The sequence below is a fragment of the Tachypleus tridentatus genome, chromosome 6 (assembly GCF_004210375.1).
Source record: "Tachypleus tridentatus isolate NWPU-2018 chromosome 6, ASM421037v1, whole genome shotgun sequence".
Classification (NCBI taxonomy): Eukaryota; Metazoa; Arthropoda; class Merostomata; order Xiphosura; family Limulidae; genus Tachypleus; species Tachypleus tridentatus.
Genome location: NC_134830.1, coordinates 24,680,614 through 24,702,119, shown reverse-complemented (window position 1 = coordinate 24,702,119; position 21,506 = coordinate 24,680,614). Strand labels below are relative to the sequence as shown.

The 21,506-nt window shown below is 35.3% G+C and overlaps 2 protein-coding genes across 13 annotated transcripts in view; both read left to right on the top strand.

The window, feature by feature from the left end:
- The window catches only part of gkt (tyrosyl-DNA phosphodiesterase glaikit), an 86,960-nt gene extending 78,519 nt beyond the window's left edge, over positions 1–8,441 (top strand). Inside the window, exons 14-15 of the mRNA XM_076503773.1 lie at positions 7,787–7,892; positions 8,228–8,441. Coding sequence (XP_076359888.1) covers positions 7,787–7,892; positions 8,228–8,313 — 192 coding nt within the window. The 3' untranslated portion in view covers positions 8,314–8,441. The remainder of the gene's footprint in view (positions 1–7,786; positions 7,893–8,227) is intronic.
- Positions 8,442–20,477: 12,036 nt separating this feature from the next.
- LOC143252109 (5'-deoxynucleotidase HDDC2) overlaps positions 20,478–21,506 on the top strand; it is a 35,141-nt gene continuing 34,112 nt past the window's right edge. For 2 of the 12 annotated variants that reach the window (XM_076503763.1, XM_076503768.1), the window contains exon 1: positions 21,246–21,446. Coding sequence is in view for 5 of the 12 variants with exons in the window: in XM_076503759.1 (XP_076359874.1) it covers positions 20,921–20,990 (70 nt within the window). In the remaining 7 variants the exon portion in view is untranslated. Of the gene's footprint in view, positions 20,539–20,571; positions 20,991–21,227; positions 21,447–21,506 lie in introns of those variants that run through there. The other 10 variants (XM_076503761.1, XM_076503770.1, XM_076503757.1 and 7 more) reach the window with 10 other exon arrangements.

Here is a 21,506-nt window from a genome sequence, read left to right as displayed (position 1 = left end):
TCCCAATCCAACAACACTTCCTTGCCCTGTATTTGTTATTACAAACCCACAAAGATATCTGTCTCTGTCATTAAGTTTGAAATGTTGTGGAGCAAAAGCAATTAGCTGCTGGCCAAAAACACCAACTGCAAAACCTTCTGGCTACTAATTGTTAAATAAAATGCTTCTCGAAGTGGATTCCTGTACATGGTGAGGGGACCTTTTAGAGAAGGTTCTGTACTATCAGTTTACATCCTCTGGGACCTAAATATCCACCCACATGTTTGCTATACATGGAAATCCTTGAAGGTTCCTGGTGTTTGAGGGATCAAACCCCAACATGCCACTTTGTCCTTGAATGCCTTTAGACAGGTGGATTTGCAGTGGCTCCTCCAGGGTCAGTTGGCTGGTCCACTTGGTTAAGGTTAACTGAGTACCAGTGTTGGACATTCTCAATGGGTGTTGTGGACATTGTGTCTGACACTGGTCTTTGGGTGTAGTGTTCATGAAACCCTGGCATTGCTGCAGTGTCCTTCTTTGGCATTGTAGCTCATTGCCTCATTGGACTCCATGGAGAGTTGGATCAGAGGGTACTGAATCTTTCTTCTTTTATTATGGATCCCCAAAATCCAAATAAAATAATAAAAAACAGCTCATTGGTAAATGACCACATCTTGAAGATTGAACAGCAGTCTTCACCTTCTTCTATATCTGTACCTCATTTTTTCATACTGCATTCTTTGTCAGATAAATCTTTAGGGCAGATGTCTCCCTTTTTTATTTCAAAGGGAATAGAGGGGCTTGCTGGTTCTCCTAAGTCAGTCATGAAACTACAATCTAGGGACATTTTGGTGGAAACATCCACCCCAAAACACATTGAACTCCTCTTGAATTTTAAGGCCATAGAGAATAATACCCACTGAATTCTTCATGAGGAGTTATTGTTGAAAGAAATTTGAAGAACATCCCTGAGTCAGAGTTTCTCAGTGATTTCTCCACCCAAGGTGTTTCTGCAGTAAGGCATATCTCAACTCAAAAGGACAGAATTATGCTGCCTACCAATGTCCTAATTTTGACATTTATGTCATCATGTCCAACTGTCAAGGCAGGTTATCTGAACTGTAAGGTATAGTCATATACTCCTAATCCTCTCAAATATATCCAGTTTCAGGAATTTGGTCACTAGAAGACATCATATTGTATTTTTTATTTGTGCTCCTTGTGATAGCAAAGACAATGATGTCTGTGTGTGCATACTGGGTCCTCACTGTGTTAATTGTAGTGGCTCTCACCCCTCTTGCTTTTTTCCTCTCAAATATATCCAGTTTCAGCAATTTGGTCACTAGAAGACATCATATTGTATTTTTTTATTTGTGCTTCTTATGATGGCAAAGACCATGATGTCTGTGTGTGCAAACTGGGTCCTCATTGTGTTAATTGTAGTGGCTCTCACCCCTCTTGCTTTTGTTCTTACTCTAGATGGGTGGAGGAGAAAGAGGTACAGTGTTTGAAAATGGTTCCAAACATTTCTTATCCCAAGGCTCAGAAGTTCCTACCTTCATTTTGGACATATGCTGCTGCACTACATTCTACTGCTTCAGTGGGAGTTAAGACACATCTTTCCTTGCCTCCAGCAGATTTATCTTCAATCCACGTGCAGAGTCTTTCCTCTTTAAATAAACGTGTTGACAAGTCCACATCTACTCCTGTCTCTGTTCCCACCATTCCTACCACTGACTGCCTGGATCCACTTCCTTTGATACTGGCTTCTGGCATATCTTAGATCCATCTTCTTTGGCCTCAAGATGTTGAATGATTATTCATTCTCGCCTGCAGTCTCTGGAATCCAAAGCTACTGATATACACCTGCCCATTCAATTCAGAGCAAACTTCATGGAGGTCAAAAGACCTTCTAATAAAAAAAATAACATTGTAGTAAACTCAAGGGCATTTTGCCCAGTTTACCTTCACCTAAATAAAATTGGCTACTTTGATACAGTGGAACTTTTGAGGTTTTCATTCTGAGTTGGATGACATCAAGGCCTTGATTGATTCCAATAATCCTGTGCATCTTTCCTTACAGGAAACATTTTTGAAACCTGTCGGTACAGTCACCATTCATCAGTTTTCTTTATATTAGAATGACAGATTATGTGATGGAGGGGTGGTACTACTGATCGACCAACATATGCCTATGCTGTCTTTGTCACTCAATACACCCTTGAAGGCTGTCATCATCAGTGTTTCCTTGCATCATACCATAACTATTTGTTCTTTTTTCCTGTCTTCTGAAGAGACATATGATTAATCAGACTTTGATATTCTCATTGAACAGTTGCCATCTCCTTTTTTACTTCTAGGGGACTTTGAGGGGAGGGACCATTTATTAAAGCAGATCACAACCTTTCTCTCTTCAGTACTGGTTCTTATACTTATTTTCATGCATCTAGTCAGTCTTTTACTGCTAAAGATCTTCAATTTTCTTCATTTCACTTTCCTCTAATTTTTCTTGGAAGTAAACAATGACCCATGGGGCAGTGATCATTTTTCTTTCATTTTCAGGGAGACTGGCTGTGGTCAATACCAAATGATCCTTGCCTCAGTGGAAGTTGGACCAGGCCACCTGGCTTTCTTTCACTGCTCTCTCAGAACTTGACCCTGCCTTTGTTTGTATGTCATCAACAGATGACTGTGTGACAACATTGACTGACTGTTTTCTCCAGACAGCATGTTTTCCATAGTATCTTCATCCATGTTGGAGTCCTGTCTGCCAAATGGCATGAAAGTATCAAAAACAGGCCTGGGATACCTTTCATGAATATCTTAAACTTTCAAATTGTACTGCTTTTAATCAAATTCATGCCCATGCTTGGTAGGTAAGACATCAAAGCCAGAAGGAATGTTGGATTAATTTCACACCAAGCATCTCTTCTACTACCAGTTCCAAAAGCATGTGGAACAAGATTCAGTAGGTCAGTGGGCAGTAAAATTCTTTACCCCTTTCAACCTTGTTCTGCAATGGTCAGGAAGTTGCTGATGTCCAGAGCACTTCTGTTTCATCCTCTATCTTCATGGCCATCAAGTCTTGGGCAGAGTGATCACCTCTTTCTCTTCTCTATGTGTATAATTTTTTAACCAGATCTAGCACAAAAATGTTTTTCCTGATGCTTGGCTCTGGGCTATTGTTCTCCCTTTTTTAAGCTAAAGAAAGATCCCAAGATTCCATTGAACTCTTGTCCAGTTGTTTCAATGAGCTGTCTGTAAGATCTTAGAGAGGATGGTTAATGCTTGTCCTGTTTGGTTTCTTGAGTCAAACAACCTTTTCTTATCCAGTGATGGTTCCAGTGACAGTGCTTTACTGTGAATCACCTGATTTAACTTGAGACATCAATCAGAGATGTCTTTCAAAAGTGACAATATCTTATGTGTGTATTTTTTTACTTTGAGAAGGCCTGTAATACCACGCAGCAATAGGGCATTTTGTGAGACACCCACTCATATGGGATGTGTGGCCAGTTATCCACATGTATTAAAAATATTTTAATGGACTGACATCTCATGTCAGTCATTGAGCATGAGGTTTATTAAGCAGCAGCTTCAAACTGCCCTCATTCATTTATTGAAGTAGATCACAGTTAACAATTTTTATCTTTTATTTCTCTAAAACCGTTTGCATGCATTTTTGCTGCCGATGGGGTATTCACACACTGATGCCAAACTTTGTCTCAGTGATGTTGTTCTTCCCATGGTCCCTGAGACAAAGTTATTAGGACTTATCTTTTACTGTAAACTGACCTTCATTCTACACATCAAGCTAAAATCTGTTGTGTCCTCATTTGATAGAAATTGAACTATGGGTCTGTGGTCTATGTTATGCCAGGACCTTAGCTTTGAAGATATTTAACTCTGTTCACAATCTAGAGCTTTGGCACTGCACAAGGGCTCTCTGTACTTTTCCAATCCAGAGTTTGTACACCAAGTCTAACAAACCTCTTCCACACCTCCCCAATTTTCAACTTTCTTTAATATATGTTTCAGATCTACAGTCCCCTACCACACCATCCCACCATGGCTTATTACTGTTCCAACCTGTGACCTTTCTTTGAGTCATCTGTGGAAGGCAGATACTCTTGATTGGAAGTGCCATCTTCTCTTTGCTGAACATCTTTCAAACCATCCTTCCATTCCCATTTACACAGATGATTCAAAATCAGGTGACTCTGTGGGTTCTACCATGATTTGTTATGGTTGCATACAAGATCCCCTTTACAGTTTCTGTGTTCACTTTTGAACTGTATGTCATTTCACTTTTCTTGCCTTGGATCACATAGAAGGTATGCAGTACAAAAACTGTATTATTTATACCAACTCACTTAGCTCTCTATTAGCCGTGAAGCGATTGCATGAAATGTTATCTTCCATTTCTTTCTAGTTTTTCTGGATATCAGGCCATGTTGATATCCACAGAAACAAACTCTGACACTGCAGCTAAGTCTGTCTACTCTGGTGCCTGTCCCATATATGGAGTGTGGTCCTGTATTCAAGGTTAAACTTTGCACCAGGTAGCAGTTGACTTGGAGTGAGCAACGTAATAACAATATTTTGTAGATCAAACCTTCTGTTGCTCTTTGGCTGTCTTGTTTCTGTAAGGTTCAGAAGGAGGAATTTGTTCTCACTAAATTATACATTGGTCACATTTTTTAACTCATTGTTTTCCCTTATCTTGGACTGATGCACCAGTGTGTGGTCTTTGTGACATACAAATCACAACAGCCCATGCTTTACTGTCATGCCGTCGTTACAACTCAAATGATGGTTTACCTCTAACGTTAGACACTTTCATTGGCAATGGTGACACTGTCCACCTTACTTTTGTTTTTTTCAGATTTGTAAGGGCCATTGGCCTCTTTAAATCTATTTAAGTTTTTCTCTACTAAGTGAAGTTTCTTTAGTTTTATCATGATTAATTTTTTTTACAATTTACAAAGATTTTAGTTTTATGTTTTTCTACAGGTTGTTTGGTGCAGATAACCCAGTTGGTTTACACCAGTAAACACCAACCAACCATGTGGACTAGTGCCTGCAGGGCTTTATTATTATTACATAATGACTGGCACACAGACTCGAATAATGCCATCTTATTTATTCACTTTTACAATCGAGGTAACAATAAGTTGAACATACAAAAATCATTAAACCTTTGAAATATGATTTTTAAAACAAATAATACATAATAAACTAATATATAAAAGTAAGACTTAAGTGCAGTTTAACTATGTCTCTGACTGTAGCACACCTAAGTAAGAAACCACCTTAAGTGATCTGGTTGATCAAGCAAACAACAGTAATGTTGACAGTTACACATACACAGTTAGGAAAACTGAATGTCTCTTATATATTAACTGTTGGTAGAGTATTATGCTAAATGAACTATTTCTAGTGACTTTATATGCCTATCAATACTAACTATATGTACGTTGTCTATTGAGACAAAGTGTAGAATGTGGAAGTGGCATCTGTCAATGGTTGAAAACATTGAGGTTGTTTCACAGACAAAACAGCTACATATTTTAAATATCACACGTCAGATAGTTCCAAACACACATACTTTCATATACATACTCATGTAGGCCTGGCATAGCCAGGTGATTAAGGCACTTAACTCGTAATCTGAGGGTTGCAGGTTTGAATCCTCGTCACACCAAACATGATCTCTCTTTCAGCTGTGGGTACATTATAATGTGATGATCAATCCCACTATTTATTGGTAAAAGAGTAGCCCAAGAGTTGGCAGTGAGCAGTGATGACTAGCTGCCTTCCCTGTTGTCTTACACTGCTAAATTAGGGGCAAATAGTGCATAAAGCCTTTGTATAGCTTTGCGAAAAGTTAAAAAACAACAACAAATAAACATATTTATGAACATTACCTGAATGTGTGAATAAGAGTGAACTACTACTAAAGTCAAGATTTTCTGTACTATATGGATCATGTGACATGAACATACAGTTTAAGTAGTTTTTGAAAGATGTTGTTTTTTTTAAACAAAGGAATTATGACTTAAATAACAAAAAAATTCCAACTTATAACAATGTAACATACATTGTAATGTTAATTTTATTGGCATGTATTGCTAGTAAAATGGCCAATACCATACACAGAAGGGAATTTAAAAATGGTGCCAGGGGCCATAGATTTTTGAAAAAAGATATCTTGCTGATGTTTAGTACTTTGTTTAAAGTTAGTGTTTTCACTTTTTAATAGAAATAATGTTTTTTTGTCACAGTGTTTGTAAACATGAGTTTCTTTTTATTATTTTTATCAATCTACAAGCTTATTTTATTTTTTATGTATTCATATATTTACTTGTTAAACATTTACTTTTAGGATCTGCTATTCTAATTTGTAGAACAATACTTTCAGTACACTTCACTTTGCACTGTTCCATATTGTTAATGTATCTTTATTATATTATTGTTGCTTGCTGCTGTCATTTAAAATCAGTTTTTTAACCAGTGTTGTTTATAGACCTTTAAAAAAGACGTAAGCCAAAATGTCTGGTAAAATAAATACACATTTGTCAGTGAAGTTGTTTTCTTTATTGAAAGTGATTTCTATCCTTCAATCAGCACTGAAAGTTTTACAAAATGATGACAACTTAAGTTTGCTGTTGAGTTTATATGACACTGCATAATATTGTGATATGTCAAATCTTCATTGAATATTAATTTTATGTTTATTGTATTTAAGCAAAGTGCATAAATAAATTGGCTTAACTAGTTGATTAAATTGTGTCTAAATTTCATCATGATTTATTTTAAGTAAAAACATTGTTAGTCTCATCAATGAAAGTGAATTGTTTTCATTATTTAATTATTAATTTACTTGTTCTATAGAAGTATGAAATTACTGTATATTTTCAAAACATAAGGGACCATATGGTGGATTTTAGTTTGACACTTATTTAACATTGACAATTCATTTGTGAACTTGGAAATTGCAAGATTATCATTTAAAAATGTTGTGGCAAGATATTCTTTCAGATAAAAAATATGTTTTCACAAAGTGGTCAAATGAAAACCTTGAGAAGAGGTATATTGTATGAAACTAAAAGTAAATTGAAAGTTACATAAAAAGAAAACAGACAAAAATAGGGAGATTTATGAGATATATGTAAAACTCACTGGTTGTGAAAGTTATGAAAGAAGAAGCACATGCCAGTATTTTTGTTTTACTGTATACGGGGGATGTAGGGGGGTGTACCAATCAATTAACAAATATACCTAATCACTCGTATAATATGGGGACTGTAGAGTCTGGATCACAGATTTTGTTTTTCTCTATTCAAGAACTGTAGATTATAGGCATCACCCATGTCTACAGATTGTATTCACAGACTGTAAATCACATTTTTATTTTTATTCATAGACTTTTGTACTTTAATCTACAGATTTCAGATTTATTTTTCCCATTGACGTTTAAATCATACATCTGAATCTTTTAGTTTATCAGTTCTTTCAGATGGATAAACTGCTAGATATTAACAAGTCCAAGGCATTTGATCAGATTCTAAAAATTGTAGGTCAGAGTTTATGATGAATTAATAAACATGAATTATTGGCAGTGGCAGTATTATTATTATTCTTAATTGTCTGAAAACACTTAAAAGGTAATGCTATATCTCGGAGCCTGTTAAAACAAAGTAAATGTTTATTAATAAATTCAGTTTTATGAAAGCTTCACTTCCTGAAAGAAATTTATTTTCCCCTACTATTTTTCATTGATTATTAAATAATACTTATATTACAGGTATCTAGGGAAGTTTTTGGGGTTCCAGAAGAAAGAAATTTTAACATGGAAACTGTTTCATTTCCTGTTCCATATGATATCCCTCTTACACCATACTCTGACAAAGGTAAGTTCTCAGCTCTCTATCAACATGTGTAAGTTCACGTTTCCTACATGCTAAGGCAGGTTACCCTGCCATTACGGTGTATTTGTTTTAACTCTATCAGTATGGGTGAATGTATTTTTTTTTATTCTTCATGTTTTAATCTGCTTCTGTTGGTATATTCTTATTAGGCAATCTCTCATAATTTAGTTTCCAATATAAATTAGTTTCTGTTGCTTCTGTCATTCAGCAAAATTGAACTAATGACAAGAAATTGTTATCTGTAATGAACATCTCAGCTGGTGTGTTTTCTGTTGAATGTAATATTATTTATGAGATATTTCACTGCTTTATTCCAGATGAAATTTGGATCTGGGATATCCCCCACATTAAGGCTCCTGATCGCAATGGAAACAAGTGGTGCCCACCTTTACCCAGAACATAATGCTAGTTGCATGCCTTTCAAATGACATATTTGAGAAAGGTTTTTTAAAGTTTTTCATTGTAATATGCTAATGGAGTGTGGTATATATATATATAATGAATAAAGAAAATAATTATAGCTTTAACCCAGTATTTGGTTTTATATCTTCATTGTCATAATATATATCTTTCATTATTCATATTTTTGGGTTCTTTTATTTTTTTTGAAAAACATAATTAATAAAGTGTTCAGGCAAACCGAAAAAGTAAAAGTGTCACATTATCAATTAGGTTTAAATTGTAACTCTTTTAGACCACATGTTTTTAAATGAAGAAACAGGACAAGAAATAAAACTTGAAATATTAAAGTTACTACATTTGCCACTAAAACTTCTTGATTCTTTAAAACAAAACAGAATTTTTTTGATTACTCAAAAACATTAAAATTCTAGCTTGCAGGTATGAAAAGGCATACACTGTTATGAACCACACTAAAATTGAATTGTGGCAATCATGGCTAATTTATTGTCACAAAAAAGTGATAAAAAATATGATATATAGTTCATTTCCTTTGCTTTTTATATTAAACTTTATTTTAAAATGAACACTATATTTACAAGTTAGTAAACCACTATACCTTGCTTATGATTCAAAGTAAATTGCCAAATTACTCGCACAGTGACATATTAAATTAAGAGGGTTTATTGCAGACTATGGAGTACTCCTGAACGATTCCATGTAATGTCTTTAAATGATGAAATGAAGTCCTATAGAGGAAATGAACCAACAGTGACAATTGTGAACCTGACAATGATCGAAGAAGGTCGAAACGTTGTTCGCTCTTCTATGTAAAATATTTTCTCAACCCAAACGAGCCGTTTTTGCATATAAATGTACTCATCATACTTCAAGGCTTCTAGCAAGGTCTTGATACTGTTGTATTCCTCTTTGAGGTGCACCAAAAGATATTTAAAATTTGTATAATATAAAATCTTACTATTCAAGCAAGCAAAAATTGTCTGTCGTACCTTCTAGAGTATTTTTGCAGTGCTTGCAGGTAAAATGAGGTGCCCAGGGTTTATCTTGATCCCAGACAGGCATGCAGAAATATGCTTTTTAGGCTTTACACGTTTTAGCAGATGCTGTCACAGAGTACTTTTTCGCTCTTGTCTTGATACATTGGCCACATACATAGCCAAGTGCGTGTGGAGAATGCTTGCAGCTTCTTGATGCCATCGCTGATAAAATCAGATAGGTTTGTGTTCACTTAGGCAGCTAGAACTAAAGTGAAGTGAGTGGTGAGTCCCTGTTTATATATATATTTCTATGGAAAGTTCTACAAAATTCTAAAAGGTTCTTGAAAATTCTCATAAGTTCTACAACATTCTTGAAAATTCTCTATTAGCTAATCAGCATTGAATCTACCTGGAATGTTCTGGAAAATGAGTAAATATGAAAATTTCATTACCCAGGTCACAAAAGTAAAGTTTGAAGAGAAAAATATGTTTTTTACATTTACTTTAGGCATAAGTAATTGGGAAACAACTTTTCTGCCCAGGAACAAGAAAAAGTAAAAATTTTCTTTTATAGTGTAATATATTTTTACTATAAATAAGGACCTGGCATGACCAAATGGTTAAGGCACTCCTCTCGTAATTTGAAGGATGAAGGCTCGAATCCCTGTCACACCAAACATGTTCTCCCTTTCAGCTGTCGGGACGTTATGATGTGACGGTCAATCCCAGTATTCATTGGTAAAGGAGTAGCCCACGAGTTGGTAGTGGGTAGGGATGACTAGCTGTCTTCCCTCTAGTTTTACACTACTAAATTGGGGACGGCTAGTACAGATAGCTCTTGTGTAGCTTTGCGTTAACAAATGAAAATAGATTAATGTGAAAAGTGATGAGAAATTATTTTTCATTGTACTGCAAAAATTGAAGAAAGATATATATCAAATACTGTAATACATAACCAAATTCTTATAGATATGTTTTTTATCAATTGAAAGAAATAACTAAAAGTGATAGATTGCTGGTAGAGCTAAATTGTATCTATTTTATTAAGGTCTTGGTGTTCCCAGCTGTTTTATTTTCTATTACTTGTTCAGTAAGTAACTTCTTGATTATCTTTAGAAAGTTTTCATTTGTGACAAGTAACAAAATGTCATGAACTATATATTTGCAGGCTCATAAAACCAACATTTATCTTTATCAGGAGTAAGTTACATCTGATGTATAAAATGCTATGAAAAAACATTACTCTGGTTTCAATTAAGATAGGAAAAAGTCATGCACCATTATAATATTACCAGCTAATATACATCTCGCTGAAAATTATTTCAAAAATTAAAAATCACATTTGTAATGGGATTTGAAGACAGGTTTCATGCTTGATCAACTAATTTATTCACGTGTGCCTATCATTATCATATAATTACATCAGAAATTCCATTGAGAGGTAAATACTTTAAAAATAACATTGTTATTTTCATTTAACTTAATAGAATGAAATAAGGCATTGTAAATCTATTCAGTGGCAATATTACTGGTTGAAGGTCATGTTCTTGGAAATGTTAATAGTATATATTACATGCCAAATATGTTGATATGGACAATAACTTTAAACAAAAAATTGCAAATATTTCTCCTCAACATTAATAGTTACAAGTGTCAATAGAACTAAAATAAACATCTTAACAGTAGCATGAAATAGTATCAAACAATCCATAGTTGTATTTAGAATTATTCCCAAACAACTGCTTCACTGTCAGTAGTGGCTGCTGTTCTTGGTTTGTCATTATGGTGTGTAAATGAGTTTGTAATACACAGCCATACACACACATTCCCTCTCTCTATGAAGGTCAAAACATAGTTCTCTGCTTTATCAGTAAAAGTGTTAATACCCATACCAGCCGTTCTGAGATACATTTTTACTTCCAGTGAGTTTCTCGTCATCACGATAAGTGTTTGGCATACAATATGTTAGCAGCACCTGGACTTTCTGGTGATGCTCTCCATCCAGCATAGCCATGTTAAACTGTTCTTCAACTAAATACTATGTAAATATTTAGATGATTTGGGTGCAGCACAGTGCTTGTGTGCTACTTTATCTGTTATTTTGATATGTGTTAACCTTTTGGCCCATTCAAAAATGTAGTGAACTGCACATGTAGAAACCTAACCTTGCACGTCAAATTCAATTTTGTATAACACCCTTTGCTCCTGTGATGCACAGAAAGGGTGTATTTATATCTATCACTCTTGTTTATGAGGAGCAGTTTCAATAATTTTAGTTATAAAAATGTTTTAGTTGTTATTTTATGTATATACGACTTTGTCATTTGTATTATGCTTATTAATAAAATTTCCAAAGGACATTTACTCATTTTTTTTTCTATATTGCTCTACTCCTGAGTTATTGACAGTACGTAGACTACTGGATCATTGTATTTGTGTGTGTGTAACCAGTGGGAGAGAAACAAATTATAAGGTAAGATGAGATTTCAGTTTCAAGCCAAACAACCAGCTTTACACCTCAGAAACTAAAGAAGAATGCTTTTCATCACATGTTATACTATCACCTGTATTAATTATTAATATAAAGTTCACTTTGAGAATTTATGTGATTTCGTGTGTGGGTATGTGTGTGTTTAGAACTTCTATATATAAACACCTCATGTAAAAATATTTTAGTAAAGAATTTTGTAACAGGTATTAAAAGTGTTTGGGAAGAAAAATTTTATTTATGTGAATGTTGACAAGCATAGAGAGAGTAAGATTTGGGACAGTAGTAATCTTGTGAGGTATCACTTACTCGTGCTGCAGAATTTCAATCTCATACTTTAAATGCAGTTGCCCAGTGGCTCAGCAGTATGTGTGCGGACTTACAACACTAAAAACCGAGTTTCAGTACCCGTGGTGGACACAGCACAGATAACCCAATGTGTAGCTTTGTGTTTAATTCAAAACAACAACAACAATTAATAATTATTGTTTGTGGTAATTATGGACAAATTTATTTTGTTTCATTTGTTTTTCTCATGCGTGTCTAACCATGATGCGCAGAGAGAATACTAGGGAACACAAAGACCAGGAAGATAATGAAGATATGAAATTATTATTGTATTGTATGCAAAAATGAGTGATAAAATTAGCGCAAAACTTAGTTTAATTTTCATTAAAATTACTTACAAAGCTACACGAGGACTATCTGAGCTAGCCGTCCCTAATTTAGCAGTGTAAGACTCAAGAGAAGGCAGCTAATCATCACTACCCACCGCCAACTCTTGAGTTACTCTTTTCCCAATGAATAGTGGGATTGATCATCACGTTATATGCCCTCACAGCTGAAAGAGTGAACATGTTTGGTGCGATCGGGATTCAAACTCACAACCTTCAGATTACAAGTTGAATTCCCAAACATCCTGGCCTTGCCGGGTCATATTTTGTAGTGATATTAGTAAATAAAGTTCTGCAAACCAAAAAAAAAAAAAAACACTTTCGATGGTTATGTTATTGTAACGTTACCAGACAACATTAATATTGGTTACGGAAAACATTCTTGTAACGTTAAATTGTTTGTTGAGTATGCCTGGGATACAAGAATACATTTTCTACGCCATTCTGCAACTGGATTAACACTGCCACAACTCTGTTGCAGATTGTTTCAGTGATAGGTTATAACTGGAACATTTATTAAAACAAGTATTAGATATTCAAATGCTTGATTATAATCCTCACCCCACCTAAAGTGTGTTTTCTCAGTGCAAGTATATTAGATTATTCCCACGAAACTACATCTTTTCCCATAAAGAATCTAAAAAGTTCATTTCTGCTTACATGAACAAACACTTTTATGTTTTCAATTTTAAGACTGTTTTCTTCTTTATTCACTGAATTACTATCTTGAGGTTCTCAAGTATGGTTTGAAAAGTGCAGCCGAATATCTAAACATCATTAATATAAGCTACGTATCTCTATCTTTGCAGTTCCTTGAGTGTAACCTTCAACCGCTGCCCAAAAATAATTGATGTGTTAGATATGCCAACAACATGAAGAAAAATTCATATAGACCATTTTTTGTGTTAAAAGCAACCTTAACCTTGCTTTCATCTTCAAACTCAATTTGTTTATGTCCATATACCAGATCTATGGTTCTGAACCAGCTGGAGGCTTTTAACATGTTCAGAAATTCATCTATCTGCTGTAAGAGGAATGCATCAGTGCCTTCTTTCACCAGCTGTAAGATATACAAAACATCGGCATACTTTCCTTCTTCCTAGCAATCACTGCTAAAGACAACCAATCACCCTTCAAAGGCTGTAAGATTCTGCCTCGTGGGATCTCCCATATTTCGGCGCTTGTGACCTTCCTGGTGCTTCAAGGAAACCGTCAAGGCGTTTTCCTTATTTGTTTGCATCATCTGTGTTTATATTGATCTTAGTTACAATTTTCTACCAAACTAATCATTTGGTCAATTCACCCAACAAATCACTAAATAACTTTTGTTCTGATGGTCTGGATTATGAGCCCAAATGATAACCAATTACTTTAAGGGTGTCTATAGCCTCATGTCTGCTTTCAGCCATGGTGAAACAAATACAGTATTAGAGTTGCTGTTAGTATCAGTTACTCGAAGTATGCTTACCCTGTCTATGGCCATCTCATCATTCAGATGGATAGTTAATCTTTCATAATTATAAAGCAACACTGTGATTTCTTTACTTGTTGAGCAGGTCAGTGACTGAGTCAATGCAACCAGATTTAGGGATAGTATCCAGTTTATTTCACGTGTATTCTCTATAGCTACATTACTTAGCACCAAAGCATAATATTTTGTTTTTGATTCAATCACATAACACTATTTGTATATATGTAAGTACTATAATTTTCCTTGTTACATGCACTTTTCCTAGGGTCAATCTGGAAGACACTGAAAGGTTGTTACTGCTTAATATCACTTCATCCATTGGATGGGCAAAATTGACTGACAAACTCTACACTACATACATCCTTAGGTTTCCATTTCCAGATTTGATATTAGATATGACCATTTTCATTCTGTTGGTGACAACTCCTAGACTGAACCAAAGATTCATGTTTCCTCTAACATATAGTCCATCATAATTTGCCAAAATTAAGTCTGTATTCATTGAGCATTGTGGTGGTATCACTTGGAGAGCTTGAAATATTATGAATTCCACTATGATCGTTAATACTTCTGTTTCTACTAGGAACTCAGACTCTTACCATTGTACCCTTATTATCACGGACCAATCTCCACTCAGTCCTGACATGGTTGGCATAACTACTAAATTCTTTATTGAAAGTTGCCAACTGTATTTTCTCAAGCTGGTGGCCAAGCCTAACTTGTGCTCTAGCTTCATTAATTTTCCAGAGCAGTTTTCACATAACGTACTGATTGTTTTTGCCATCCCAAACCAGCTGAGTTGAGACAGCCTGGTTTGCTGCTCACCATATTAACCTTAACCAACCTTAACCTTGCTTTCATCTTCAAACTCAATTTGTTTATGTCCATATACCAGATCTATGGTTCTGAACCAGCTGGAGGCTTTTAACATGTTCAGAAATTCATCTATCTGCTTCATTAATTTTCCAGAGCAGTTTTCACATAACGTACTGATTGTTTTTGCCATCCCAAAGCAGCTGAGTTGAGACAGTCTGGTTTTGCTGACAGTGTGGGTTGGGGTTTTTTGCTAAGCCATTGATTGAAATGGATGGCACTTCTGTCTTTGCTGCTTGGTAAAGTACGCACAGTCCTTTACTCGTGGCCAAATAAGTCCACAAGCAAACTACATCCCATTCTGGATCATTTCCAGGTAGATGCATTGGCCATACTGTGGAATGTATTCCACGAATGGACCTTGTGGTTGTATGTATCCTCATGATGTGATAGTACACAACTTGCTGTGGCATGTATACCATGGGAGGAACTGTATAGCCCTGCACAGGATTTACATTTCTGTCACATAGAAATTGCTGGTTGATAATTAACTGACTCAAATTAGCTTGCCATGAACGTGATAACTGAGTCACACCAGCCAATGATTAAACTACCACTACAGCTACCTCTGCATGCTTCTTCCAATGATGTCCATCTTGAAATGACAACTTCAAAGCATGTGATGGTGAAATTGGCTTCTACAATAGTGAAGATATCCCTCACTCCAAAATACTTTTGCATCAGTTCACTGAAAAGTCTCTCAGTGAATTTACAAATCAAGATGTTCTTCTGATCTACAAACACAATTGTCAGGTATACCTTCTTATGCAGCCAGTGCAAATTATTTGTTCAGGCAGTCAGTAATTCTTTGCCATTCCTTTTCTAAGTCTTTAATTTGGCCTAATGAATTATATAGTTCTCCACTGGATTAACTTGATGGCATTGTCGTTTACAACAATTTCCTAGTCTTCTTGCTGTTCATCATCTATTATTTTCAATAATGTCGAGAGAGGGACTATCTAAGCTCAGGGCCAGGTGTTTGACAGTTTATTCACGAGTCTATCCATGCTAGGCTGTGGCATGCCTGTAAAATATATAAATTATTTTTGGTCCTTCCTTGCTCCCCTTTAAATATCAATATGCCTGGTAACAGCCTCTTTCTTATAATTCCGACAAATGTCAGGAGGGGATACTGTTAATGTTTTCCGTTCTGAATGATGCCCATTCTTAGGCATTGCAACATCCTAATAGGTAGTTATCCCTGGTCCATAGTCACAGGTCAACAAACCACTTAAGGTGAAGGATATTATAACCGCACAACTGAAGTTATTATGAGCTGCTATCGATGTGATGAGAAATATTTCCACTCATGGTAATGATTTTCAGATATGAGTACCCATTGTGTCAACTGCCATGGTGAAAATTCTGACTGATAGAAATAATTTACCAGCAAAACTTCCAGTCGCTGTCTTTTAATTGCCAGTGGACTTGGCTGGAAGTGATGGTGAGAATGGAAGAAATATGATGCACAAAGATAAATTTTGAAAGAATAGGAATCATCACATGTTAAGACATGTGACAGAGTAGTTGGCCAATGGAATGCATGTCTTCGGGTGTAGTTGAGCATTAAATTTAAGTAAGTTTAATGGAAGACTTGATAAATATTTGAATGACAAGAGCTAGCTTTGAGGTTTTTAAAAATAGGTTCAGTTGAAACTAGTGGATGAAACAACATGGACAAATCAATAGATCCCTTGTTGTACCTAAATATTATGTTATTTCTTAAGCGTCATATAAAGAATATAGCTAACTTGGTGCAACTAACTTTCATGGTCATATATAACGCTATGCTATCATTATAGATTATTATGTATAGACGTCTAACCGTAAATATAATACTATTAAGCAATATTTCCTGCATCTATCCCTACTGAAATTCCCTAAGTAGCGAGATCCCTCACCATAACCTACAACCGTGCCTGCATTAAAATAGTTTCAGGCTCTGGTGCACTTATATTTTGAGACCCCTTGAATAGGATACAAACAAACTTGAAGTTAATTATAATTGATCCGTATTAAGTTAATTACAGAATATGAGCTAATTATTTGAAGTATATTAGAACATGATATATTAACAGTGATCCCATGGGTCAGGAACCCAGGATTTGGGTTGTGTGGCAGGTCTTAATATTATATTATTTCCGAATGAGCAAAAACACTATTTTAGTATTTCCAGGTTGAACTAAAATTCCATATAAAGTTTTACTGAAAATTTCGCAGGCTTAGTGACTCTATGACATTTTTTTGACTCTATAGTACACAGCAGCAAACTTAGTCTTTTCGGTGGAAGTCCACTTTAGAAGATGTACGTGTGATGTGCTGTTGACTTAGCCTCTCGGCCTCTCAGCTAAGATCAAACATAATTTGTTGTGTTGTTGGCTATTTGTTGACGTTCTTATTCTTTATTTTCAGAGTAGATATGAAGGTCGAAACGTTGTTCTCTCCTTATCAATAAAAGTGTTAATACCCATACCAGCCGTTCTGAGATACATTTTTATTTCAAGTGGGTTTCTAGTCAACAATAATTCTTATCACTGTACTGTACCACTTACAGAGCAACTTGCTTATAGTAACGCTGGACAGATCATTCTGAAGGTTCTAGCTGAAACCCAAACTTCAATCAATGAAAGTGCCATCTAGGTGTTTAAAAAAGACTGTTCTCTAAACAGTAGTCTCTCTTACACTTCTTTTAATGTTATCGACTAATATGTCAGTGCAAGTATAACTTTATCCTGAATACATTTCTCTGACAGAGTTTGTTGCACTTTGTTGACAGAATAGTAAAGTTTTATATCATCAGATGTCTTACAAATGTCGTTTCCACTCACACTGATAAGACCATCTGAGTCTGCTGAGAGTAACAGTATTTTTGATACAGTCAGGCAAAACGAAAATAATCGATTGTTTTTGTCAATGGCATTGAAACTTATTGCCTTCCATCAAAGTTGTTCATTTGGAATGTTTGATGTTGCTGTGAATTCGAAACCAAAGAACTACCGAATTTAATATATATTATTTTTATGTCCTGTTAGAGCACTACTGAAGAATTTTGCGGCACTTAGGGCATTTTAGATGCTTCAAGTATTGAGCACGTATATACATTAAGAAATGTGATGTATATTTACAAAAGACAAAAAATGCCCTTCGTCGTACACCACTTTAATATCTTAAATGCCTTGCTTGAACACTTGATTTCTAGTACAATCTGTGTAATTTCTTTGGTGTCTCCAAATCTAAAGAATCCTTAGAAGTATCGCTAGACATTTTATCTTCGCCACTTTCCAATGGAATAATATATTCAATCCTTTCTTTTATCTTTTTTTCATGCCTTTAATTTGCCCAAGATCAGTACTCTTACTCACTAAATGTAGATAAAGTGACGGTCAATCCCACTATTCGTTGGTAAAAGAGTAGCCCAAGAGTTGGCGGTGGGTGGTCATGACTAGCTGCCTTCCCTTTAGTCTTACACTGCTAAATTAGGGATGGCTAGCACAGATAGCCCTCCTGTAGCTTTGCTCGAAATTTAAAAAAAAAGTCCTTTTTAGAAGTCTTACTTCTAAACAGTTCATCTACTATATTTGAAAGCTGATGAGCTTTACTCTCAAATTTTTAGATTTCTTCACGTAGTGTATTTACATATTCCTTCGACCCGGCATGGCCAAGCGCGTTAAGGCGTGCGACTCGTAATCCGAGGGTCGCGGGTTCGAATTCCTGTTGCATCAAACATGCTCACCCTTTCAGCCGTGGGGGCGTTATAATGGTACAGTCAATCCCATTATTCGTTGGTAAAAAGAGTAGACCAAGAGTTGGCTGTGAGTGGTGATGACTAACTGCCTTCCCTCTAGTCTTACACTACTAAATTAGGGACGGCTAGCGCAGATAGCCCTCGAGCAGCTTTGCGAGAATTTAAAAACAAACAAACAAACATATTTCTTCAGCAAATCGTTAAGCTTTACAGCAATACACAATTCAATGTTCTTTTCTTGAAGCTTAGCACTTGTGGCATCAAATATTTGAAGAAATTTATACCAAAACACTGTCATCAAAACAATATATATTATTTTCATATTATTCATCAAAGCAGCAGTTCCATTTCTTACTGTTTGCATTACTTCAATATAATTAGATAAATCTTCGACACTGGTATAAATCCGGTTGTTTTCTTACAGAAATTTAGTTAAAATTGAACAGACTGACTATCTTGTTCCATGGAGGTTTTTAAAATAAATGGCCTCCAGTCATCGCTTCTCAAGGTATCACAATTTTTATGGTGGTTACGAGGTTGGTCAACTTCATCAAGTCTGTTTAATGCGGCCCTACCTACAACTACAAGCTATACATTACACTCTTTCTCTCTGATTCAGTTGGTAAAATTAATGAAAATGACATAATGGGTAAGTCTTAATAATTTTTTGGCTAATAAGAAATTAAAAGCGTGGTGGTTTGGGCATTTAATTCGTTATCTGCGTGTCTTAGGTTTAAATCATGTCACCAAACTTGCTTACCCAATCAACCATGGAGTCGTTATAATGTAACAATTAAAGCAACTGTTCGTCGATAAAAGACTAGCCCTAGAATTAGTGATGGGTGGTGTTAACTAGCTGCCTTTTTTCTAATTCATCACTGTTAAATTAGGTTCAGCTATCGGAAATAGCCAATCCATTTTACGAAATTCTAAACAAATCAAAAAAATAATAAATGAGGTCGGGCATGGTTAGGTGGTTAAGGCAGTCGACTCGTAATCTGAGGGTCGCGGGTTTGAATCCCCGTCACACCAAACATGTTCTCCCTTTCAGCCAGGGGAGCGTTATCACGTGACGGTCAATCCTACTATTCGCTAATAAAAGAGTAGCTTAAGAGTTGGCGATGGGTGCTAAATTAGGAATGGCTAGCAGAAATAGCCCTCGTGAAGCTTTGCGTGAAATTCAAAACAAACCAAACCAATAAGATAGGAAATCCCATGCTATATTTCCAAACAGATGGAATCCGATGGTCGCAGGTTCGAATCCCTGTTGCACCAAACATTCTCGCCCTTTCAGCCATGGAGGCGTTATAATGTCACAGTCAATCCCACTATTCGTTGGTAAAAGAGTAGTCAAAAAGTTGGCTGTGGGTGGTGATGACTAACTGCCTTCCCTCTAGCCTTACACTGCTAAATTAAGGACGACTAGCGCAGATAGCCCTCGTGTAGCTTTTCGCGAAATTCAAAACAAAACAAACCAAACAAATGGCAAGGGTATGTCAGTGTATTCTTCTGAGAAGGTTCATCCACGTACCGTAACATCTGGAAAACGTTTTAATACGTTATTTAACACGTGTGTTAACTTATCTATTTGTTATGAAACCAAATAAATCGTTATTTCATTGTTGGCTGGTTTCATTGGATTATTCAGTGGTAAATAATTTAAAGTTCAGTCCACTTAATGTTTTCCTGCGATTATAGGTTTGTTTGTTTTGAATTTCGCACGAAGCTACTCAAGGGCTATCTGCGCTTTATAGGTTTTATGTAACCTGTTTGGTGCAAATGACGCATCCATTTTACGTCAACTACGAAAAAAATATATGCACTTGTTAATCTGTATAAAATATTTTCAGTCTTCTAATCGCGTGTCATATAAAATTATTGCAGTTTGAAGTGTTGCTGTATTTTTAACACAGTATGCTAATAATGCACTCAAAATGTGCTTTTTTTTACTGAGGTGTGATTATATTGTCAGAAAGAAATGTAAATGCCATTATTGTTCTTTACTATCATTAGTATAAATATTTTTGTTCTCAATTTGGCGTTTAAAAATTTCCGTCACGTTTTCTTTTCAATTTCTTACTTAAGTAAATTTTAAGTGGGAGGTAGGCTTTTTTGCGAACTGTATTTAGGGTGAATGAGCACTAATATTATCACAAATCCCTTCTTAGAAAGTTGTATTTTGTGGTACAAAATATCGTTTCTTTCTTAATAAATTCGTTGTAATTAGATTAATGTATCTAAGATGGCCGCTAGTAGCACTTCAAATGTGATTGAATTTATGATGTTTGTTGGACGATTGAAAGTAAGTTAGCAATAATAATTACTAAGTTTAACGTAAAATTAGGAATCATACAGTGGGTCGATGATTGGAAATTTGGTTCTCCCTGACTGCTCGGAAATGTTGCACCATGGTCGGGGCATGTATACTACAGGTATTACCAAGTAAATGAAAAACGTGGATAAAGATATTTCACTTAATGTACTGCATATGACACTGTCTCAGTCTCATTATTGAAAAGTTCACAGAAGGGGTACGAGTATTAGTAATACAATAGAATTCTATTTCTTAGTGTTTGACATATTTTCTCCTATACAAAACGTCTTTAGTTGAACGACATATATTATAATCACTGCCAAGACATTTAGAATTTTCTCTAATTCAAAAGTAAGCGCTCCAGGTTTTTAACATTGAATCAAATATCACTAACACAATGTAAGAAGAAGGTTACTTAACTTTAATAATAAATATCAATCTTATTTTGTTAAAAATATTGGAAATAAATGCTAAGTCTCTTAGTTGTTACACAGACATCTTTAAAAATAAGAGTATAACTTCTAGTTTAGATTCTGTCATTTCTTTTAGTTGCACATGGCTGGCATTACAGCTTGTAAGTACTATTTTCTATTTGGAACTTCACATTTTCACTGGGCTTTCAAAGCGGTGGAAG